The 21998-nt window shown below is 44.4% G+C and overlaps 1 protein-coding gene across 1 annotated transcript in view; it reads left to right on the top strand.

Annotated features, from left to right (window-relative positions):
• Positions 1-21998, top strand: part of SCAMP4 (secretory carrier membrane protein 4) — a 73039-nt gene that overhangs the window by 38219 nt on the left and 12822 nt on the right. The window contains exons 4-6 of the mRNA XM_088452981.1: positions 5127-5283; positions 10367-10468; positions 12121-12238. Of these exons, the coding sequence (XP_088309107.1) occupies positions 5127-5283; positions 10367-10468; positions 12121-12238 (377 nt within the window). The remainder of the gene's footprint in view (positions 1-5126; positions 5284-10366; positions 10469-12120; positions 12239-21998) is intronic.

Genomic DNA, 21998 nt, shown 5'->3' with positions numbered 1-21998 from the left:
TCATAAATCTCGTCTTTATCTCAAAAGATTTCCCACTATTACCACTCTGCTCTCTGTGCCTCTTATCTAGATTTATTTCTTGCACCATTTCTGGTTACAAGGCTATTTTCATGCTGCACCCATTCTGTGGACTTCCCTTCCTCTTATAACAATCCTTAATGCATTCTTTGAAAATTACCCTTGTTAGGAAAGCTTATGACATTCAATAACCACACTTTCAGCCTCCATGGGATTTAGAACTGATTACTACCGCACTGCATTGTTAATGTCAAAGTTACATTTTTTCTCCTTCTACTTTCACAACCAACTAATTCCCAAACCAGAATAGTTATGTGACTGGACTAAGCTCTTTTTCACATTGCAATTTGGCTAGACTAATATGCAGTCTGTAACACTTAGCCTCATTTAGCAAACCTCCTATTTTCCCACAGGTTGTAAACTTGTGTACAAGGCCCATTTAAACCCAAAATTGTTTTTTCTTCTTCAGGGTCCATAGGCTCCACAGGCAGACCTTGGGGTGTAGGTGGTGGATCAGGAATCCGGGCACCATGCAGTTAAAGCTTTAGCTCACCGGATGCATTGTTCCATCCCCCCTATACCCCGCCCCCGAGTTAGAGGCACCTTCTGTACCCCCACCATGGGTAGACGTACTCTCTAACTCTGTGCAGAGTCTAATGGCTACAGGTAATGGATTTCAAACCATGTTGTAAGGTGAGAAGCCCTTACCCAGTAAGCTCTCTAAGCGTCCTGTGTTATTGTCACAGTCCACGCAGCTCTCAGATTCTGAATGACCATCTGAGGAGGCAGTAGATGCTGATCTCTCTAACACTAACTCCTCTCTGGAGGAGGATGAGAGTTGGTCAAAAATTAATCTTCCTGCCTTGGTATGAGCTGTAAAATCCATCTTATTAATAGAAGATGAAGAGCCAGCCCCTAAATCCAAGCACCCTCTGTTTAAATGGCAGAAAGTGGCTTCAGCAGAATTCCATCTATCGGATCAACTAACTGAACACATGGCTGCAGCCTGGCAATTGCCTGGTATGAGGTTTCAACCACAAAAACGTCTGACCTCATGTGGCTCATTGTGCAAAATGGGAAACTCCCCCTGCAGTGGATTCACATGTTACGCGTTTAATTAAAAGCGCTACGTTGCCTATTCCTTGAAGGATCCTACGGGTAGGAAAATGGAAGCTTGCCTGAAATCGATATACTCTCTTTCCGGGGATGTTGCCATCCAACCATGGGTGGCTAAAGCTATAGAGTGCTGGGCTGACGCACTTGAAGACTCTTTTACCTTAGATGCTTCTAGGGATCAGATGTCTTTTGTTGCTCACATTCGAGATGTAGCTTCCTATATTGTAGAAGCGACAATGGATGCCAATCTCCTAACCTCCAGACTCTCAGCTGTGTCTGCTCGCCGTACCCTGTGGCTATTCTCATGGAAGGAAGATTCGGATTGCGAGAAAGGCCTAGAAGGGTTACCCTACAATGGGGGGATCTTGTTTGGCCCAGACCTTGACAAGTTTGTAAACACATTGGCAGCATCAAAAACTGCATTTCTGCCTTCAGCAACTACTACTAGGCCTAAGGGAAAGCCTAAAGATCAGTCCTTTCCGAGGCAGTCGGCTTCCACTAGGGCCGCCAAACCCAGGACCAAGCAGATCTGGAACACCAGATGTCCTGCTTCAAAACCCGAGTATAAACCCTCAGCGTGACGGGACGAACCTCCCTTTGGGACATGCCAGAGTGGGAGGCTGACTTCTTCAGTTCGCCAAGTGCTGGTATCAAACCACCACGACTAATGCTTGGGTAAGAGAAGTGGTCTCTCACCGGAACGCCCTCTCATTTCTAAGACGGCCTCCCCACCATTTTTTTACACAGGCCCTCCTTCAGACCTATACAAGGCCTTACAATACAGTCTTTGCTGCAAGCAGGGGGAATTGTGCCAGTCCCACTATCTCAGCAAGGGACTGGTTATTATTCTACTCTTTCTAGTTCAAAAGCCGAATAGGTCTCATCGGCCTATCCTCAAATCCTTGAACAAATTCTTCAGGGTACCCAGGTTCAGGATGGAAACCCTACGCTCCATCATCTTAACTATGGAGTATGGGGACTTCATGGTATCTATGGATATTCAGGACGCATACCTACAGGTACCTATAGCACCCTCACATCAGCGATATCTCCGGTTTGCTATACAGCAACACTTCCAATTTCAGGCTCTGCCCTTTTGGACTATCCACAGCTCCATGGGTGTTTACCAATATTATGGCTATCATGGCAGCCCACCTACGTGGTCAGGGTGTCCGGGATGACCTCCTGCTCCTAGCAGGATCCCCAGAAGTTCTTCACTGCCATCTGCAGTCAAACATTGCTTTCCTGCAAAGCACGGATGGTTAATCAACGGGAAAAAGTCCTCCCTGAATCCCTCACAGAGCGGGATTCATCTGGGAGCCCTGCTGGATTCTCAGGATCAGAGAATCTTTCTGACATAAGACAAGATCTCCACAGTTCAACTACGAGTGCGCAGATGTCTCCACAGTCGCCGAGTGTTGATCCACTCAGCACTGCAGGTTCTGGGATCCATGGTGTCCACCTTCGACATGGTGGAATATGCTCAGTTCCATTCCAGGCCTCTTGCAAAGGCTGATCCTCTCCAGGTGGAACGGGTTACCCCATTGGATCAAAGCTCAGACGATGGTGCTCTTTCCAGTGGTGCGTCTGTTCCTATCTTGGTGGCTACAGACATCTCATCTAACCAAGGGTCGCCCCTTTTGGATCCCGAACTGGGTAAACCTAACAACGGACGCCAGTCTCCGGGGCTGGGGCGCAGTGACCTGTCCGCACTCCTTTTAGGACCGTTGGACATCGTTCAAATCAACCCTGCCAATCAACATATTGGAACCTCGAGCTGTCTACAGGGTCCTCAACCTGGCCCAGCACATACTTCACGGAAAACCTGTACAGGTTCAGTCCAACAATGCCACAACAGTGGCTTACATCAACTATCAAGGAGGTACTCTAAGTCAGGCAGCAATGACGGGTGTCCCACATTCTGACATTGGCCGAGGGTCACATCCCGGCCATTTCGGCAGCATTCATACCGGGAGGTCTCAATTGGGAAGCAGACTTCCTCAGCCGTCACGACGTGCATCCCGGGAAATTGTCGCTTCACCAAGAGGTGTTTCAACTCCTAGTGTACAGATGGGGTCTCCCAGAGGTGGACCTCATGGCCTACCGACACAATCACAAACTGCCGGTGTTCGGGTCTAGAACAAGAGATACAGAGGCAACCTTTGAAGACGCATTTTCAGTGAAGTGGACCTTCCAGTTTGCGTACCTCTTCCCTCCAGTCTTCCTTCTTCCTCGAGTTCTTCGGAAGTTCAAATAAGACGGAGGCACTGTCCTGCTGGTGGCACCAGCTTGGCCCAGACGTCATTGGTACTCAGATCTTCGGAGTCTCTCCATCGACACTCCGTTCCAGCTGCCTCAATGACTGGACCTGTTGTCTCAGGGTCCTTGCCTTTACCCGGTTCTGGGTTGTCTGTCCTTGACGGCATGGCTCTTGAGACATCCCTCCTGAGGTCCAAAGGTTTCTCTAGCGCTGTAGGCAAAACTATGCTCAGAGCGCATAAGCCAGCCTCTGCTCTGATCTACCACAGTGTGTGGGATACATTTCTCCAATGGTGTAGTACCAGAAGCTACAACCAACAGGTGTTTAGGATTTCCAGAGTCCTGGCCTTCTTTCAAGCTGGATTGGACCTAGGACTCCGCTTGGCCTCACTGAAAGTGCATGTCTCTGCGCTGTCCATTTGGTTCCAGCGTAGACTTGCTCCAACGGATATCCACACCTTCCTCCAGGGTGTCCTCCGGATTCAACCTCCCTTTGTCCATCCAGTGGCTCCTTGGGATTTGTCAGTAGTTCTTCGCGCCCTCCATTTGAACCCCTGAATTCTGTGGAAGTCAAGTGGTTAACAGCGAAGACTTTTTCTTCTGGCTATACGTCAGCCAGAAGAGTGTCAGATTTAGAGGCACTCTCCTGTCGCTCCCCATTTCTACTTTTCCACCAGGACAGGGCAGTACTTAGGACTCGCCCTGGGTTTCTTCCAAAAGTTGTTACTAGTTTCCACATTAATGAGGAAACTGTAGTCCCGGCCTTTCAATCACCAGACCTCTCGGCAGGTGAGGCCTCCTTGGATGTGGTCCGTGCCCTCAGGATATATGTGGTACATACCAGTTCCCTTCGGAAATCAGATTCCTTATTTGTGCGCTATGGATTTCAAGAAGGGATGGCCAGCTAACAAACAAACGTGGGCTAGGTGGCTTTGTATGACTATCTCACAGGCCTTCCTGTACCGGCTACTGTTGCTGCTCATTCTACTTGTTCTGTGGGTCCTTCGTGGACAGCTCGCCATGGCGCCTCAGCTAAGCAGCTTTGTAACCAGCCATGTGGTCCTCTGTCCATACCTTTCTGAGGTTCTAGGCCTTTGATACCTTCACCTCTCAGGATGATTCCTTTGGGTGCCGTATTCTTCTCTCAGCGCAGGAGCGTCCTCACCTTTTAAAAGGACTGCTTTGGGACATCCCCAAGGTTTCCCTGTGGAGCCTATTGACCCTGAAGAAGAAAATGTGTTATGGTAATAACTTACCTTTGTTAACTCTTTCTTCGAAGTCCATAGGGTCCACAGGGCACCCACCCTGACGCATCTGGCTTCATATGGGCAATGTTTCTGGTCACCGGTTTCCCGTCTCCTTCTCCGTGAGAGTGTGATTCTTGTGTGTATCAGTCTTCCTTCTCTCTTCTCCTCACGAACTGAGGTGCCTCTGGCTCGGGGGTGGGGTATAGGGGGAAGGACCAATGCATTCTGGGTGCTAAAGCTTTAACTGTGTGGTGCCCGGATTCCTGATCCACCATCTACACCCGAAGGTCTTCCTGTGGACCCTATGGACTTCAAAGAAAGAGAGTTAGCAAAGGTAAGTTCTTACCATAACTCTCTTTATTACTTTGGATGATCCAATATATAAAGTGCTGGGGATTATAAATGTAAGGTTCCCCATAAGTATATAATAATTCATATGGTCACCTATGGTTTATTTCAATTAATCTGATTTTTTTCTTTCCTTAGTTTATTGCCTGACACTTGCTGTGAATCTGGTTGCATGCCTTGCTTGGTGGATTGCTGGAGGCTCTGGGGTAAATTTTGGATTGGCTATATTGTGGCTGGTTATGTTCAGCCCATGTGGGTATGTATGCTGGTTCCGTCCAGTGTACAAAGCTTTCAGGTGAGCTCTAGTTGTCAATTTAGGGGCAATTGAGGAATGCAGGTCATTTAATACAGATGTTTCCTCATACATCTAGCTTCAATACGCCACGCAGCGTGACTTGCCTGGCACGAATGAGCCACCAGGTCCCGTGCTGCTCTGCTAGCTTTGGGCATTTTTATTTTTTTGCAACAGCAGACTGTTCTGATTGATTTAATATGTGACACTTGTATATCTGTGTGCACCTGAGTCTGTATATGAAGCACAACAGAACTTGGAATGAGAGCTGCTGCTGCTACATTGAACACTTCGTATATAGATCCAGAGACTCAGTCGCACACAGATATACAAGTGTCGCATATGAAATTAATTAGCACAGACTGCTGGTGCATCCTAGTTGCAGCACATTGTGACTGAGACACATTTTGGGGCAAAAAAGACATCAGGCGCTAGCAGAGTCTCACAGGACCTGGCGCGCCGAGGGGCTTTTTACCGCATCTGCAGCAAAGATATATAAGGACACATCAGTATTTCCTATATGTGTAGTGATTAGAAATTGTATTATTATATTTTACACTTAGCTATTCATTTTTTCTATTTTGTAAATTTTTATCATTTGCATGTTTTTCTAACCCTGTCTATTCTTCGCTGTATACCTTATTATTTTATTGCTTCTCTTCTCTACAGTATCTATAGATAATGATAAAAACTGTACTTCTTTTCTCCAAATGGACAGAATTCAATACATGGTGTGACGAAATGAGGGGCTTACCACTGCTCCATATTTCAAACCTTGTGTCTCCCAGGGCTATAAAAGTATTTGAATATGTCGGACGCTGCCATTTTGGCTTATAGTAAACTGTTCTCTGCTTCCTGACGATTTCTCACCATGGCTGTTTACATCGGGCGTCCCGGTCATAGGTTTTAAACTTTTCTGTCTCTAATTCCTCTACATAGGACACAACATCGTCCTCATCGTCATAAAGATACTCTTGCTCCAAGCAAATTGGTTGCTGGGGCGGTATCTTCTTGGGGTCTTTGCGGCCAAATACAACTCCCTGGTTGTGACACAATGTCCCTTGATCCATTCTGAATAACAGCATACTATTCATTTTACTCCACTGACTCCATCCTGTCTGTCTCAGTGGACTGCTCACATAGCAGTGCCTTATATGGACCTTAAGATACCTGGCTACTGTGTCTCAGCTTGGCTTATTGACGATGCCACCAAAAGTGATGGCACAGGGCTCCTTAGATCCCTTAAGGGGGTATCCACTACGCGACCTGAAAGTCTGAACGTCTAGCGTTCAGACCTTCGGGTGGTCGAGCTGCGGTGCCCGCACTGAACGGCGTTCACTGAACGTCATTCGGTGAAGGGGCCCGACCTCCTATGCCAGAACATGCCGAACCTGACGAGCGTCATCAGGTTGACGGGCATGTTCAGTAGACAGTCGGGGACGGCAAGGACCCAGCATGCACACACATCGCTGGTCCTTGCGGGCTATCCATTACCCGACTTTGTGAACAATGCTTTTGGTCGGATTGTTCACAAAGTCGGATAATGGGTAGGCCCCTTTAGATTGACACCAGGAAGATACTGTCACGTTTGGGGGTTTTGAGATCCGAATTGGGACCTGTGGACTAGGCTGATGAGTCATAGTGGTGGTTGAATCGGGTGAGACCCATGTGGTAAATGCCTGTTACCTTCAGAGAGGTCAGTGACACCTGGAAGGCTCCCAGTCTATCCCTGGAACCAATTGAGTGGAACTAAACTTACCTTGAATAAAGGAATAAGGGGCCAGAACCAGTGTTTGAGAACTCGGGGAACAGAGCAGTGAATAATACAGGTAATCGGTAGCCCGTCTGGAATCTGCTAACAGATGCTGAAAACCAATAACCAGAGCCGGGTCACTGGAGCCAAAACTAAAAGAGGGATCCAGATCCTGTACCCAGTCCCCAGCAAATGGAGTGAACAGTGGAGCAGAGACTCAACACTCTAAGAAAGGACCTTCAGGGCAACAACCAACATCGATAGTGGTACCGATAGTATAGTGAGTAGAGGGACTCCAAGTATGTCAGGAGCTGCGAAGCTGAGAGTAAGTGATATAACTGCAGAGCAGAAAGGTAATCTGAAGTACAGCAATGTACGGTCCACTTTAATCAGCAATGAACAGGAGAGTTGTACTCAGGGGACTTGCTTGTAGTCCGGATCACTGTAGACAGAAGACTTGGCACTTAGGAGCACTAGGAAAGTCTGTATGATGCCCAGGAGACTTCAGACTACAATGCAGACTGGAAACAGGGATAAGTCACAGGGTTGGACCTTACTTGACCCGGATTGGGACCAGAGGTAGCAGACTTAATACCAGACTTGAACCAGACTGGGACCAGAGACTTAAACTGGAGGTAACAGCCGCAGAGCCATAGTGGAACTGGAGGCTTGAACTGGAATGGGCCAGAGAGAACAGCAGCTTAGCTGGAGTGTAACCGCATGCTTGAACCGGAGAGAGCGGAAGCCCGCCAGAGTGGATCAGAGGTTGTACTCACTCACTAGTGAGTGAGATCACAGAGAAGTAAAAAAAAAAAAAACACATTGTCCAACAATGTACTAAATAGAATGCTCTTGTCAGGGATAGGAGCAGCTGGTCATGAGAGTGAAGGTGACCAGTAAATACTGGATAATAGTGCTCACCTGATCAGAGCCAACATGACTGCGCCCACCACCCCCCAGGAATGAAGTGACAGTGTTCTGGGACAGAGTGACCCACCTTAATAAAGCCCCTCCAGGCAGGGTAAGCATGACTAAGTCACGGTTTTATGCCGATGCAGTGCAGTTTTATTTAGTATAGCCAGAATACTTCAGTGATATGAAATCTCAGCACCATAACAGACACAATAAACAGTCATCAAGTGGACACACAGTCCAGCAAATGGCAGGTCCAGTGGACCTCATTCAGAGCCACTCGCAAAATGCGGGCGCTCGCTCTGAATGAGGGCAGCCGCTTCTTTAAAAGCCGGCCTCCTGGCCGCTCGCTAAGCTGTGGGTGACCACCCACAGCTTTAGCAAGTGACCAGGTGATGGTCGAGATCATCGCGACCATCGGGGCTTGCGACGAGACCCTTGGGGTCGGGTCTCGTCTCCCGCAACCCCCAGGAAAACAAAACCTGTTTGGGGTCCTGAGAACAGAGTTTGAGAACCTGTGCTTTAGATCAATCTCTCTCTCACTCTCTCACTCCCTCCAACAAAGTCGTGCATTTGAGATGCAAGTGTTTACTATAAGCCAAAATGGCGAAGATTGTAAAAAGAACGAGGCTGTGAATTTGTGACAGGGGGTGCGGGGTATAGGGTGGTGGTTAGCCCTGTGTTTCGTCACACATGGCAACACAGTGATTTTATGCAGACATTAGAAAATGTATTGCTATTCAGTGTTCTCCCCAGAAATTTTTTCCAGCCGGGTGGCATCCAAAAGTAGCCGGGTGGGGGCCTTCGCAATTATGTGCATGCTGGGAAAAGGGGTATCTCTCTTACCAATCCAGCCCGACAGGTCTCAGGCTGCTCCCCTACTGGCTCTCAGTACAAAGTGCCCATAATGCAGTGCCCCCCTGTATTTGTGCCCTTTATACAGTGCCCCCTGTAGTTTTCCCCTTTATGCATTGCCCCCTGTAGTTTAGCTATGCCCTTATGCAGTGCCCTCTGGCTGAAGTAGTGTCCCTATGTAGTGCCCCCAGACTGGTCCCTTATGTAGTGCCCCCAGGCTTAAACAGTGCCCCCAGACTGGCCCCTTATGTAGTGCCCCCAGGCTTAAATAGTGTCCGATATCTATATAATAGATAACGACATCTGATGTGTTTGCAGTCAGATTTTGACGATTTCATTCATTTTAATACAGTCTGAAATCGTTCAAATCGTTGGTAAAATCGTTCATCTGAAAGTTCTGATCGTGTGTATGCACCATTAGTATTTGCTTTCAGTTACATCAATTCTGAAGATGTTGACCTATCATAGAGCCTCTTGTGTTATACATGTGGGATGGGTATGGGATGCCAGCGTTCGGGATCCTGGCGTTCAAAATCCCGACGCCGGGCGTGCCTAACCTTAAACCTCCCCTAACCCCGCTACTTACCTTCGGGATTCCGGCGTTTGAATCACACATGATAGTTCCATCTACTGAAATCTTTAATACATACATGAGAATCCACAAAATCCACATAAATTAAATATTAACAGCAATAACGTGCATTACAGTATATAACATAGCTAATATATACTCACACAGACTTAAATCTGTATGTCACAAGCACTACCTCTAAAATACTGTATATACAAAATTACATTTAAAATGACTCACCCTGCTCTTGGCATCCTCCCTTTCCCCTGTGATTAGGTTGTTTCTTAATACAGTGACTGTAAGAGGAGACATCTGTTGATTATGGGGTTTATATATCAAGCAGTTAAAAGCATGGAGAAGCGGACCAGTGGAGAAGTTGCCCATAGCAACCAATCAGACTGTACTTGATAAATGCTACTTCAAAGCTGGTTGCTATGGGCAACTTCTCAACTGGTCCACTTCTCCACACTTTTTACTGCTTGATACATAGACCCCTTAGTCTGTGTGTATGATATAACCAAACAGCAGTGATTTATTTTATTTCAGTTGTTTGAAACTGGATAATGGGGTTTAGAATTTAGTATTGTAGTTACTGAATTTCCTATTGACTAAATGTTTGTTTGGCTAGTTAAGACATTGCCTAAATTACTTATCATAACTTAGTCAAGTTTAAATGTACCGTCCATCGGGAATGGGGATGTCCTCTCTACTGTCCCAATTTCATGTATTTTAAAAGGAGTCGAAAATTACCTAATTATATATGAGAACAGGATAAAAGGTTCCACGATTAAATAGAAAACTGTTTTTATTTGATTTTTCTTGGGTATGACCCCAAATATGAAAAATAAGATGACTGTATGTGCCACACTTATTAACATTTCTGACAGTGCCAGTCCCACGCCATCTTGATGATGATGTGCAAATTACAATACTTCATGCCATAATTCTTATCTTCCTCCTTAATGCCACACACATTGTTTCACAATTCCCGTCAGGTCTGACAGCTCCTTCAACTTTATGGCCTTCTTCTTTGTGTGTGGGGCGCAGTTTATCCTGTCCGTTATCCAGGCCATTGGGATTTCAGGATGGGGCGCTTGGTGAGTCTACTGGTTGAAAATGACCTCTGTGTTCAACCTTAATAACTTAAATGCATTTCCTGTATACATTTCATATATTTGTCTATTTTAAAACACTGGATCAATTCACATGAGAGGAGCAATGTAACAATCTAGTCAGTTCTGACTTTTGATAATCCATGGATAAAAATTAGCTTTACAGTTGCACTTACATCATTATTTTTTTATCAATATAAAGTTATTAACAATTTGTGGGGGAGGAATTGATTAAGAAGGGATCATCTAAAAATAGGCAAAACCTTTAAGGGTAGTGTCACACTGATGAGTTTTCTACAGTAATTACGTTGGTAGGAATCACAGCGGACAATCTCTGTAAATGTAGACTTCTAGGTATCCATTAAATGTGAGTGAAGTACACAGCCCCAGCCAATTTCCTCTTGTGATCTACTGGCCATTACTACTGACAACGATTTCTCTACTGAATAAAGCCACACTATGAAACCAGTTGTTTGTGACAGTTGTCTAATTACTGTTTTTAAACAGTGATTTGTGCTTTTTGTATATTGGGCCTGATTCAGAGTTGTATTCTACGCCGATTTTTCGCAGCTGGGCGATCATTGGCCGTCTACTCATGTGTCTGAGTTGTACTGCGCGTGCGTCTAGGTACATTACTGTAGTCGCTCGCAGCGAGTACTTATTCGCAGTGTAATTGACAATCCGGGATCATTTGGGGATTGGTAATGGGTAGTGTCGGCTAAAAATGCAGGCGTATCGCAACCGTTTTGCGGGACTTGTTACATCCTGTATCTGCGATCCCGTAAGCAAGAAAATGGCTCCGGCTTCTCAGTTCCCGTGACCACTCTGCGAGATCATAGAGTTACTGTTAACATCGAATGATCTGCCACAATGCTGCGTCTTTGTACGCAGATGCTTGGATTTGCAAAGACACATGTCAATAGATATCCCGGGAGCATATTTTCGCACAGCAGCTGCATACGGGATCGCAGCCATAGGGGCAATAGCGTACTCTGAATCGGGCCCATTAAGCCTTACAACTGGCAACAAAAAGCTAAATATATAGATTATCTATTTTCAGCATTAGAAAATTAGTGCAGAAAAATAATTTAGATTTTTTTTTTTTATTATATATATATATATTTTAAATGCGTTTGTCGCTTTCCCAAATGGTGCTGGCCCTGTCACATCCATCCCTGCACTCCCTTACATGGGGCCTTATTCAGATTTATATGCAAAACCGATGATTTACATACAAACCTGATGTTTTGGCATCTGCGCATGTGTAGGGCCTAGTCTGCATATGTGTAGAATTGGTCCTACGTAATCGCTTGCAGTCCATGCTGCGGTGTTTGGTGGGTGGAGACCAGGATCATTTTGTAGAAATTGCATGTCGAACCCAGGATCTGTGTCATCAGATGCAGACCTCCTGGACCCGGCTGATCAGTTGCGACGGCCAGTAAGCTTCGGCTTGTGCAGACTAGCCGAAGGGCTGCGTCCATTGCAATTGATCGCGCTGCAGATGCATGCAGAAAGCATCTATTTCCTACAGACTCCTCCTGCTGTATTTGCATTTTAGTTGTATGTTATTGCACAACCAGTTTCTTTGTGTCTGTGATATCTCTTGTCTGACTTCTCTCTTCTTGTTAACATTGCAGTGGCTGGCTGGCTGCGGTGACCTTTTTCAACATTAATGTTGGGGCTGCAATAGTGATGTTATTCCCTGCTGTGATGTTTACAGTTAGTGCTGTGGTAACTGCTCTAGCATTGATTCGAGTAAGTACTTGTTTGTGTTTTTTATTTAAAAAAAAAAGTTAATGTATAAAGTAGCACAAGAGAAAAAGTATTCATATTTGTAAATGGTATAGGAAGATCAGAGAAAAAAACGGTAGTAGTTGCACATGTTGGTAACTTTCATTAATAGGGCCGTATTCAATTAGAAGCGGTACCGAAATTTTCGCCGATTCCACTTTTCCCCGTGTTCAATTAGTCTGACTTCTCGCCGGTGAAAAAAGTTTGCCCCTTGTAACCAGCGGAAAAGACCCGGCGGAAAAAAGTGCAGAATCGGGGTTTTGGGGTGCAATGTTGCCGGAACCATCCTGCACCCTTTGGAGACCTCCCCTGACGCTAACTGCCTCAGAAAACACAAAAAAGCACTTTGAAAAAATGGGCGAAAAAAATCAAAGTGGGGGTACAAATTCAAAAACTAGCGAAATAGACTCTGGGGGGGATCCCCAAGTATTCCCCAGGGTTTTTTTTTTTTGCTTTAGCTGATTGCTGAAGGTGAGTTTTTAGCGCTTTTTAACACTTCACGTTAGCCAGATAAAAACATGCTTGCACCCATTTTTCATGTACCCCAAATTTGATGGGAGTTATTTTCACCAAAAAAACCCTTCAAAATGCTATTCTTCACCAATTATGTAAATACGCTACTTAGCACCTATTGAGCCCGTTTAAAAACCCCAAATACCTTCAGCAGGGCAAATCGGGGGTACCCATAGTGATCCCCCATGTCAGAGCATCTTTTGGGGGGTGTCAGGCTGGTTTCCCCAAAAATAACAGCACGTTTCCCTCATTTACTGTTCACCGGGTCCCGTTTTCACCGATTTGGAATTGAATACGGGGATACGAGGTGGCGAGCACAGGAAAGCGGTGAAGACGGCGAAAAGTCCGGCAACGGACTTTCGCTTCTAATTGAATACGGCTCATAAAAGTAATTTATCACTAAACCAAATTTGCTTAATGATATCCTAATTTCAGTACTTTTAATGTAATGGGAAAACATGCAAACCCATGTGTAGCCCAGGGAGGGTTTGGCACATCCGCTTCCTCCAGTGAAGCTGTTGAGGGTAGTGGCTCTTGGAGTTCACTGTGCCCCAGCTGCAGACAGCACTGGAGCAGTGCCACCCCCCAATCTGCAGACATAGTTTAGGTAAATGGTGCACCAAGAGGACATCAGCCCGGAGTGCCCAGCAGCATCACCAGAGGATGATGGTGGAAGTAGCTCTGTGCACTGGTGACTGACTTTTTTTTTTTTTTTGCAGCCTGCAATTAATCCCTTTTAACTGTAAGAACTGCCACCTCGGTGGGGGTGGAAGGGTGTACAGTGTCCAACGAGCCCTACGCTTGACTGACACAGTATAGGATTAAATAATAGGTACTATAGACTACCATATATGTCAGTGGTTCCCAAACTTGGTCCTCAAGGCACCCTAACAGTACAGGTTTTAACGATATCCATGATTAACAACAGGTTACTTAATTAGTACCTCAGTTATTAGTATGATTATACCATCTGTGCGCAAGCATGGATATCCTTAAAACCTGGACTGTTAGGGTTCCTTGAGGACCGAGTTTGGGAAACCCTGCTATATGTAAAGATTCACTTGAAAAAGACCATGGAGCTCCATATCCTAATTAGTTTAGAAATTGTATTTGTGTCTTTCAATAAGAATTTATATTCCTACAGTTAATGATATATATGTATGGATCCCTTATGGAATAAGCAGTTTTAATTAGTTTGCAATATTAGAGAGGTACAGAAACAGAATGAGGTTTGGAACTTATAATGTAGTGTCCATTACTCATAAAAGCAGTAATCAGCCAATCGATAAAAGGGATGTTACAGTAGTTACAATCAAGAGCGGTACATATAAAGAGACAAACAAACATACTTACTGTAGGAAAAGAATAGAGCGTTGTGTAGCGGGATGTAGTCAGCATCCCGCTATACGGGATGCCGACTGTCTAATTACCGGCGCCGGAAGCCCAGCTCCAGTGTACCGACCGCTGACATCCCGAAGGTATTGGAGGTTAGGGGAGGGTTAGGTTTAGAGTTAGGGCTAGGCACTAACGAGGAAGGGTTAGGTTTAGGGTGCTGGAAGGTTAGAGATAGGCACTAGGGATGGAGGTTAGGGTTAGGCACCAGCGAGGGAAGGTTAGGGGTTAGCAGTAGCAAACTTACCTTTTAGTGTCGGGATTCTGGCAGCTGGCATCCTTACAGCTGGGATCCCATACCCAACCCTGTGTAATATGTCCTAAATAGTTACCATAACTCCTGAAAGCATCAGCCTGTACCCACTTTGTGTAAATATAGCCGTCAACTACTGAATTGGGGCACAAGAGGAAAATCGTTACAGCCCCAGGATACATTTTTTTTTTCTGAACATAAAAAGTTGTGGTGAGAAAAAAAAGGCGTAAAATAATAAATTAGGGTGAAAAAAATTGTTAAAAGCACCAAACCTAAGTACGGTAAGTTGATTATGAAAAGCATGATCTCCAGTAACAGATGTATGAGAGTGTTTCAACAGATGTCTGCAGAAATATTTACAAGGCTATAAACGTTATAAACTATAAACAATCTTTAAAAAAAAAAAAAAAACATTCTGTTTACATTCTGGCTTAATAAATTGTTACTTTTTTGTGGCACCAAAATGAGTTAATGCCAAAGAAAAAGAATAATAATACAGGTTGAGTCTCCCATATCCAAAATTCTTGGGACCAGGGGTATTTTGGATATCGGAATATTCCGTGTTTTGGATTATTTGCATACTATAATGAGACCCAAATCTGAACACAGAATGCATTTATGTATTATATACACCTTATACACCTAGCCTGCAGGTAATTTTATACAATATTTTCAATAAGTTTGTGGCTCAAACAAAGTATGTGTACACCTTATACACAAAGCCTGAAGGTAAATTTATATAATTATTGTAGTAATTTTGTGCTTTAAATTAAGTTTGTGTACATTGAACCATCAAAAAGCAAAGGTTTAACTATCTCAGTCATGCTAAAAAAAAAAAAAATCCGTATTTCGAAATATTCTGTATTTCGGAATATTTGGATATGGCAGACTCAACCTGTAATAATAATATTATTATTATTGTTATTTATATAGCACTTTTCTCCTAAAGGGGTCAATCCTATTAGGTGCGAATTGCGAGGTATGAGTTGATATTTTGTCTACGGATTTGCACAGCGAGACTGAATTCGCATTTTTCCATTCGCAACTCCCTGACGGTGAGAAATGGAAAATCTTTATTTAAGATTACAGTGTCGAGACTCTGTGCTGAACCCCTTGGACACCCCCCTCATCACTAATTAGGCAATTGGAAGTTTCCAATTCGCTTAATTAGTCCAAAAATTACACGTCATTTTTGGGGGATAAATAAAGTTTCCTCAAATCAACTTTTTTGTTAGTTTACACACCCCAAATTTAAATTCAATATTTTTTTTATTGAAAATAATTGTTTATAATTTTTTTTACAATTTTTCAAGGTGCCCTCAATCACATTTCAGCCATTTGACACCATTTAAAAACCTACAGTACCTTCCTGATGCTCACAAACAGCCTTCTATACAATCCTGCTAACAAAATTATAAATTTTGGGAAATCCAGGATGGTGTCTCCACCTTTTTATGCACTTCTCTCATCTCATTTGCACCCCTCCGCTTCGAGTACCGCAAATAGGCATTTTTTATTTGATTGGAGAGTTCTCGGGTGCGCACATTCATGCGAAGTCTGCAAGTTTCAAGAAACAAACTCACAATTCGCACCTAAAGTGCTTTACATTTGCCTTTACAGCACAAAATAAAAACAAGCTTTACAAGGGACATTGGTGAATAGGTGAGTCTTGAGTCTATTTTTGAAGGACTCTAGAGTGGAGGCCTCTTGAACTGTGCAGGGAAACAAGTTCCATAGAGTCGGAGCCACAAAGCTGAAAGCTCGACCCCCAGATGAATTCCAGGAGATTCTAGGTACTGTTAATAGTCCTTCGTAAACAGATCTCAGTAATCGAGTGGGACAGTAAGGGATCAGAAGCTGCTTCAGGTACCTTGAGCCCTGGTCATGTAGGGCTTTGAAAGTCAGTAAGCCAGTGAAGGGAGTATGGGTGTTATTTGGCTGGAATGGGGCTGGTTGGTTAATAGCCTGGCAGCTGCATTTTGTGCCATCTGCAAGCGGTGCAAGATACCAAGGTAGAGGGCGTTGCAGTAGTCTAGACGTGATGATAAAAATGCATGTATGACTTTAGGCAGATCTTCTGAGGTAATTAAGTGCTTGATTCTGGCTATGTTCTTCAGATGAAAGACTGAGGATTTGATTGTGGCTGATACAGGATGTTTAAGTGTCAAGCCACTATCCAGGACAACACCAAGTTTCTGCACATGTTCAGTGTTTTATAGTTCTGAACCCACCAAGCATAAGTCCTGTTGATTGGCTTTGCTGCAGTCTTGTCCTGTGACCCATCATAAGGACGTCTGTTTTATCAGGGTTCAGTCGCAGTCAACTGGCACTCATCCATTCCTGAAACTCAGCTAGGCAGCCATATAGGGTTGTTATTGAGTTCTCTGGGTCTCATTCAGACCTGCTCGCAAGCGGGTCGATGTTTCCTAAATGCACATGTGCACGACGGAGGCGCCTCCATCGTGCGCATGCGCGAGACCCGAATAACGAGGGGGGGGCCGCCGTCATGGGTCTCGCACCAAAGGGGGCGTGCTGTCGATGGTGATTGACGGCACGCCCCCTTTGGTGGGTGTGCCGGGGGCGCGGCTGCCCAGACTGAGGGAACGCCTACCGTCTGGGTCCGGCCCCACTGACATCACTAGTGATGTCAGTGGGAGTGATTTTGGCTCTGATAGAGCCAAAATCACTCCAGGGCTTGCGGCAGACGCTACCGCAAGGGTCTCGTCGCAAGCCCGATGGTCGCGATGGTCTTGACCGTCACGACCATCATCATGGACGCTCGCATAAGCTGTGGGTGGTAACTCACAGCTATGCGAGCGTCCACGAGGCCGCCTCGCAAAAAAAAAACCACGCCCTGATTCAGAGCGGGCGCTCGTTCAGAGCGTCCGGCTCTGAATCAGGCCCTCAGTACCTGGAGCAAAGGACAGGTACAGTTGTGTATCATCTGCATAGCATTGGTAGACCAGGCCAGCATGTCTGGTTATTTCACCCAGTGGTAGCATGTATACTGCAAAAAGCATGGGAGATAATATAGAACCCTGTGGGGCACCGCATGGAAGTGGCACTGGTGGTGAAGTGTTTACTCTAGAAGAAACTCTGTGTCCTGCCGGTGAGAAATTATTTGAACCAGCTAAGGACCGTGCCATTCAGTCTACAGACAATTTTAGGCTCTCAATTAGAATACCGTGGTTTACGACCCCTTTTCTTGAGTTCACTAACACTATTAAAGGCATTGGATTATTTTTCATAAATCTGGTCACCAGATGACCAATCTCAGCTGTTTTGGAATGCCCCTCCTGTTCTGTCTACTGTAAAATCTTCCGCCTCTGCCTTTACATAACATGAAGAGTGCTGTGAGCTTATGTTTATGTAAGTGGCAGTCATACTTTGCAACCTCCAGAGAGATTTTGAAAAGAAGATAGTGATTTTTCTTAGCTGTCCTTCTACAAATCCATTATCAGATGCATGTTTAAAATATGCTCATCTTCTTAAAGAAGAATAAAATGTTGGTGGGACTACATTTTGCAGTCCCACCAACAGCAAAATGTCTACTGGCTGCCTTCTGTCCTCAATCAATAATGTAAAACCTATATAACTAGACAGACAGACAGACACACACACACACACACACGCTGATTGAAAAGTAATGAGACTGATTATTTTTATTCACAGGATCTGAACATTTTTCTTTATCAAAGTAGCATCCTTCACATTCAATACATTTTTTGCAGCATTTCAACAACGATTCAAAGACGTGCAATACACTGTTTCATGACATCACTTTTAGTGTTGCAGCTGTGGCATTTTTCACTTCATCATCTGAGAACTTCTTTCCGCGCAGTTGTTTTTTCAGGGTTGGGAATGCCCAGAAATCAAAGGGTGCTATGTCCAGGCTATAATGGAAGGTGTTCCAGTGCTGTCCCATTAATTCCAGTCAGTGCTGCCAATGCAACAGCAGCAACATGTGCTCTGGCATTGTCTTGGAGAAAAAAAACACTGTATCTTCAGCAAATGTGGTCTTTTCTCCCTCATGGCTCAACGCAAATGGGTTTTCAGGACGTTTGCATAGTAGCCACCATTAATTGTCTGTCTACGGGGATCCTACTGCTGTAGGATCATATCGTGCACATCAAAGAACAGCAGAAGCATGACTTTACACACCGAAGGAATTACAGAATTTTTTGGACGGAGGCGAATTTGCGTGTTTTTATACACTGGATTGACGTTTGGATTCCAGATCATAATGACAAACCCACTATTCGTTGCAATCAATCTCAGGAAATCGGGTAACCTCATTCCAACAGTTTTCTTGCAAAATTCAACTCGTTGTTGCATCTGCTTTTCTCTGAGATTTCTGGGTCACTGGCATATTACCCTCCTTGAAGAGCTTCCACCATCGAAAAACTTGCAGCACGGCTAACTGTTTCTTCGTCACATTTCATGAGTTTCATTTCCGCTTTTTCCAAGTTTAACACAAAATTCAATCACACATCTCTGACGTAATCTCATAGTCATGTCTTCCTCATCCGCCATGACAAAACATACGAAGGTCTCCACTCGCTGTGACCAAATAAAGAAGACTATGACAGTCCAACCGCAGGTTCAGACACATCGATGTATGAACTTCACAATAACCAGCATTGCGTTGCCACTTCTACCTATGGGACAGTAAAACAGAGGCTGTCTCAGTGCTTTTCAATCAGCCTTGGTGTGTGTATATATTGTCACAGGGTCGGGGAACCGGCACCATAACCTGGGGTAGATGGCACTGCGCAACAGCTGAGAGATCACACAAATCTGTTGATTTGGTGCAACAGGCCTCAGCCAGTCTTATTATGCAGCAAAAACAAAATAACAAAAATAAGCACCTTGCCCTCTGGCACTAACTAAACAGAGTGATCCTAGCTCACAAACAAAAATGCAAGACTGTTACCATGCACAATTCACTTGGTTTCAACAGCATGTTTCTCACAGGGACACTATAGACTCTCCTTTTCCCCAGGCAGTATGTCTCCCAATGATCAGCCTGGCAGCATTTAAAACACACACACACCTCTGAAAGCTCTGATTAGCCTCCTGTGAGGCCAAAAACCCGAACTGGGCCTAATGGATGGAGCCCGCTCTCTCTCTCCATCCATAAACCCCAGGAACCCTTTTCCAGCTTTTTCAAAAAGCCCACAAAGATGTTAACAATGACACAAACATTTTCCTGAGGTTCTTAAATACACAGGTTAAGAACAAACTTATCTGCCTTCTACCACTATGCCAGTGATCTTGTCACTAATTAATAAATATATATATGGTCCTACACACTCATACATCATGTATATTCAGGGTGCTTGGTCATATATCATGTATAGCCAAAGGGGAACCAGAACACAACTGGTGAACCAGCACACCAAATTTATAAGCAAAAAAAAGTTTTTATGACTCTATTTCAAAAAGATGTGTTGTTCACAGATAGATTGAAATTATATCACTTCACATAAAGTGCAATAGTGCATAAGTGCAAATGAGAAAAATACTTATCAGTGACCAGCAGTGTGAACCGACATAGCAGGATAACAGTGTGAAAATATAAGGCCCAACAGCTGTTTCGGTGTCCTCCGGCACGTTCTTCCTGGAGCATAACCAGAAAACTGAGCTCACATCATGCTTATACCATTGTTAACGAGCCTCACCTGGACAATCAAACAATCATAAACACCTGTGCAACTCACCTCAACTCCAATTAAATCTATATTAATTTTCATTCCATGGCCGTTCAGTCCGACGGTGCTGGTCAGTAGCCGGAAGTGATGTTCCGGCTATATGATCACAGCCTGAGAAATCTTTTTAAAGAACACTTCATAAAAACATAGTAGAAGAGTTTCAGATGTGCGTAATTGGTGACTCCAGGCTCAGCAATATTACCTGGTATATAAAAACAAACAACATATATTGGGAAAGATAAAGTAAAAGGAAAAATCAGGATAAGGAATAGCTTTGTTAGAGAAAACAATTAAAGTTCAGTTCTTCATTCAAAGGTGATAAAGTTTGTAAATTATATATCCAGCGGCTTTCACACTGTAATAGTCGTTTATTTCTGTCTCCGCCTCTCAATAATGGAGGTATGTGGTCAATCCAGAGGATTATGATTACTTTCAAAAAAATGTCTAGCTACCGGAGGAGTATTTCCATCAATGATTTGAAACTCTTTACGTGTAGAGGACCTATGTAACGCAATGCGTTCTTTCAGCATTCTTACTGTTTTGCCCACATATAGGTGGTTGCATGGGCATTTGATAATGTATATTATGAATTTACTTTCAAAATTGAGACATAGGCCCTCATTCAGAGCCGTACGCTCTGAGCAGAGCGCACGCTCTGAATGAGGGCCGCCCTCCATGAAAATGGAGCGTCCTCCTGGACGCTCGTATAGCTGTGGGTCACCACCCACAGCCTATACGAGCGTGCATTTTTATGGCCGCGATGGTCGTGACCATCGCGACCATCGAAACTGCGAGCCGGAGCCTGCGGTAGTGATGTCAGTGGGCCGGCTTCTGACGGGAGGCGTTCCCGTGGGAACGCCCCCGTCAGGGAGGCACGCCCACCAAAGGGGGCGTGCTGTCAATCAACATCGACAGCACGCCCCCTTTGATCAGACACAACGAGCGAAGGACTTTCCTTCGCTCATCGCGTCTGGCGCATGCGCACGACGGAGCTCCCTCCGTCGTGCGCATGCTCAGTGCATAACATCGACCCACTTGCGAGCGGACAGCCGCTCGCGAGTGGGTTTGAATCAGGCCCATAGTTTCTCAGATTTAGGGTCTTCAAAATGGTCACCTGTAAGTAGAAATCTGCAGTTAATTCATCCTGAACACCGGAATACACCTTTCTTTAAGGATAGCCAAGTTCTAGGGCTCTTAGTGCTGATATCGGACCGAGTAATGATATATTTTATATTATTGCTTCTTCTATAGCTGAAGAGTGGTGGATTTTTACAACATTCAGATAAAAAAGGGTCAGTTTGTACTATATACTAATGGAGTAGCCCTGCACTTTTAACAATTGGTGAACTGATTGAAAAAATAGTATTAAAAACCATTCTCTCAGATTTTTTATTCTCATTGTCAGCTGTTTTGCTGCTGCCGAGTAAAGTTGTTCTGTCAAGCTGTATGCATTTCTGTATAGCCTCTTGGATTTCATTTGGATCATAGCCCCGGTTGGTAAATTTCTTGCCCATCTGATTTAGAGCATCTGATAATTGATTTCTATTAGAAGTTATGCGGACCACATGGAGAAGTTGTGAATAAGGTAAACCTCTTTTAAGAGGTGAAGGATGAAAGCTATCTGCTGATAAGAGTATTCTTGTCAGTTTTCTTCGAATAGACAGACTTCTGTCGAATAGACAGAAGTCTCAAATACACCAGTTGATACATCTATATTTACATCTAGATAGCTGTTGATCTGTGAGCTGAAACTTGTGGTAAATCTAATAGTACTCTCAATCATATTCAATTCATCCACAAATTTAAGGAGATTTTGTTCACCACCAGGCCACACCATGAAAATATCATCTATGTA

Source organism: Taudactylus pleione, unplaced genomic scaffold, assembly GCF_031769625.1.
Source record: "Taudactylus pleione unplaced genomic scaffold, aTauple2 ptg000560l, whole genome shotgun sequence".
Lineage (NCBI taxonomy): Eukaryota > Metazoa > Chordata > Amphibia > Anura > Myobatrachidae > Taudactylus > Taudactylus pleione.
The sequence above is the reverse complement of the archived record's forward strand: the minus strand, read 5'-3'. Positions and strand labels throughout refer to the sequence as shown.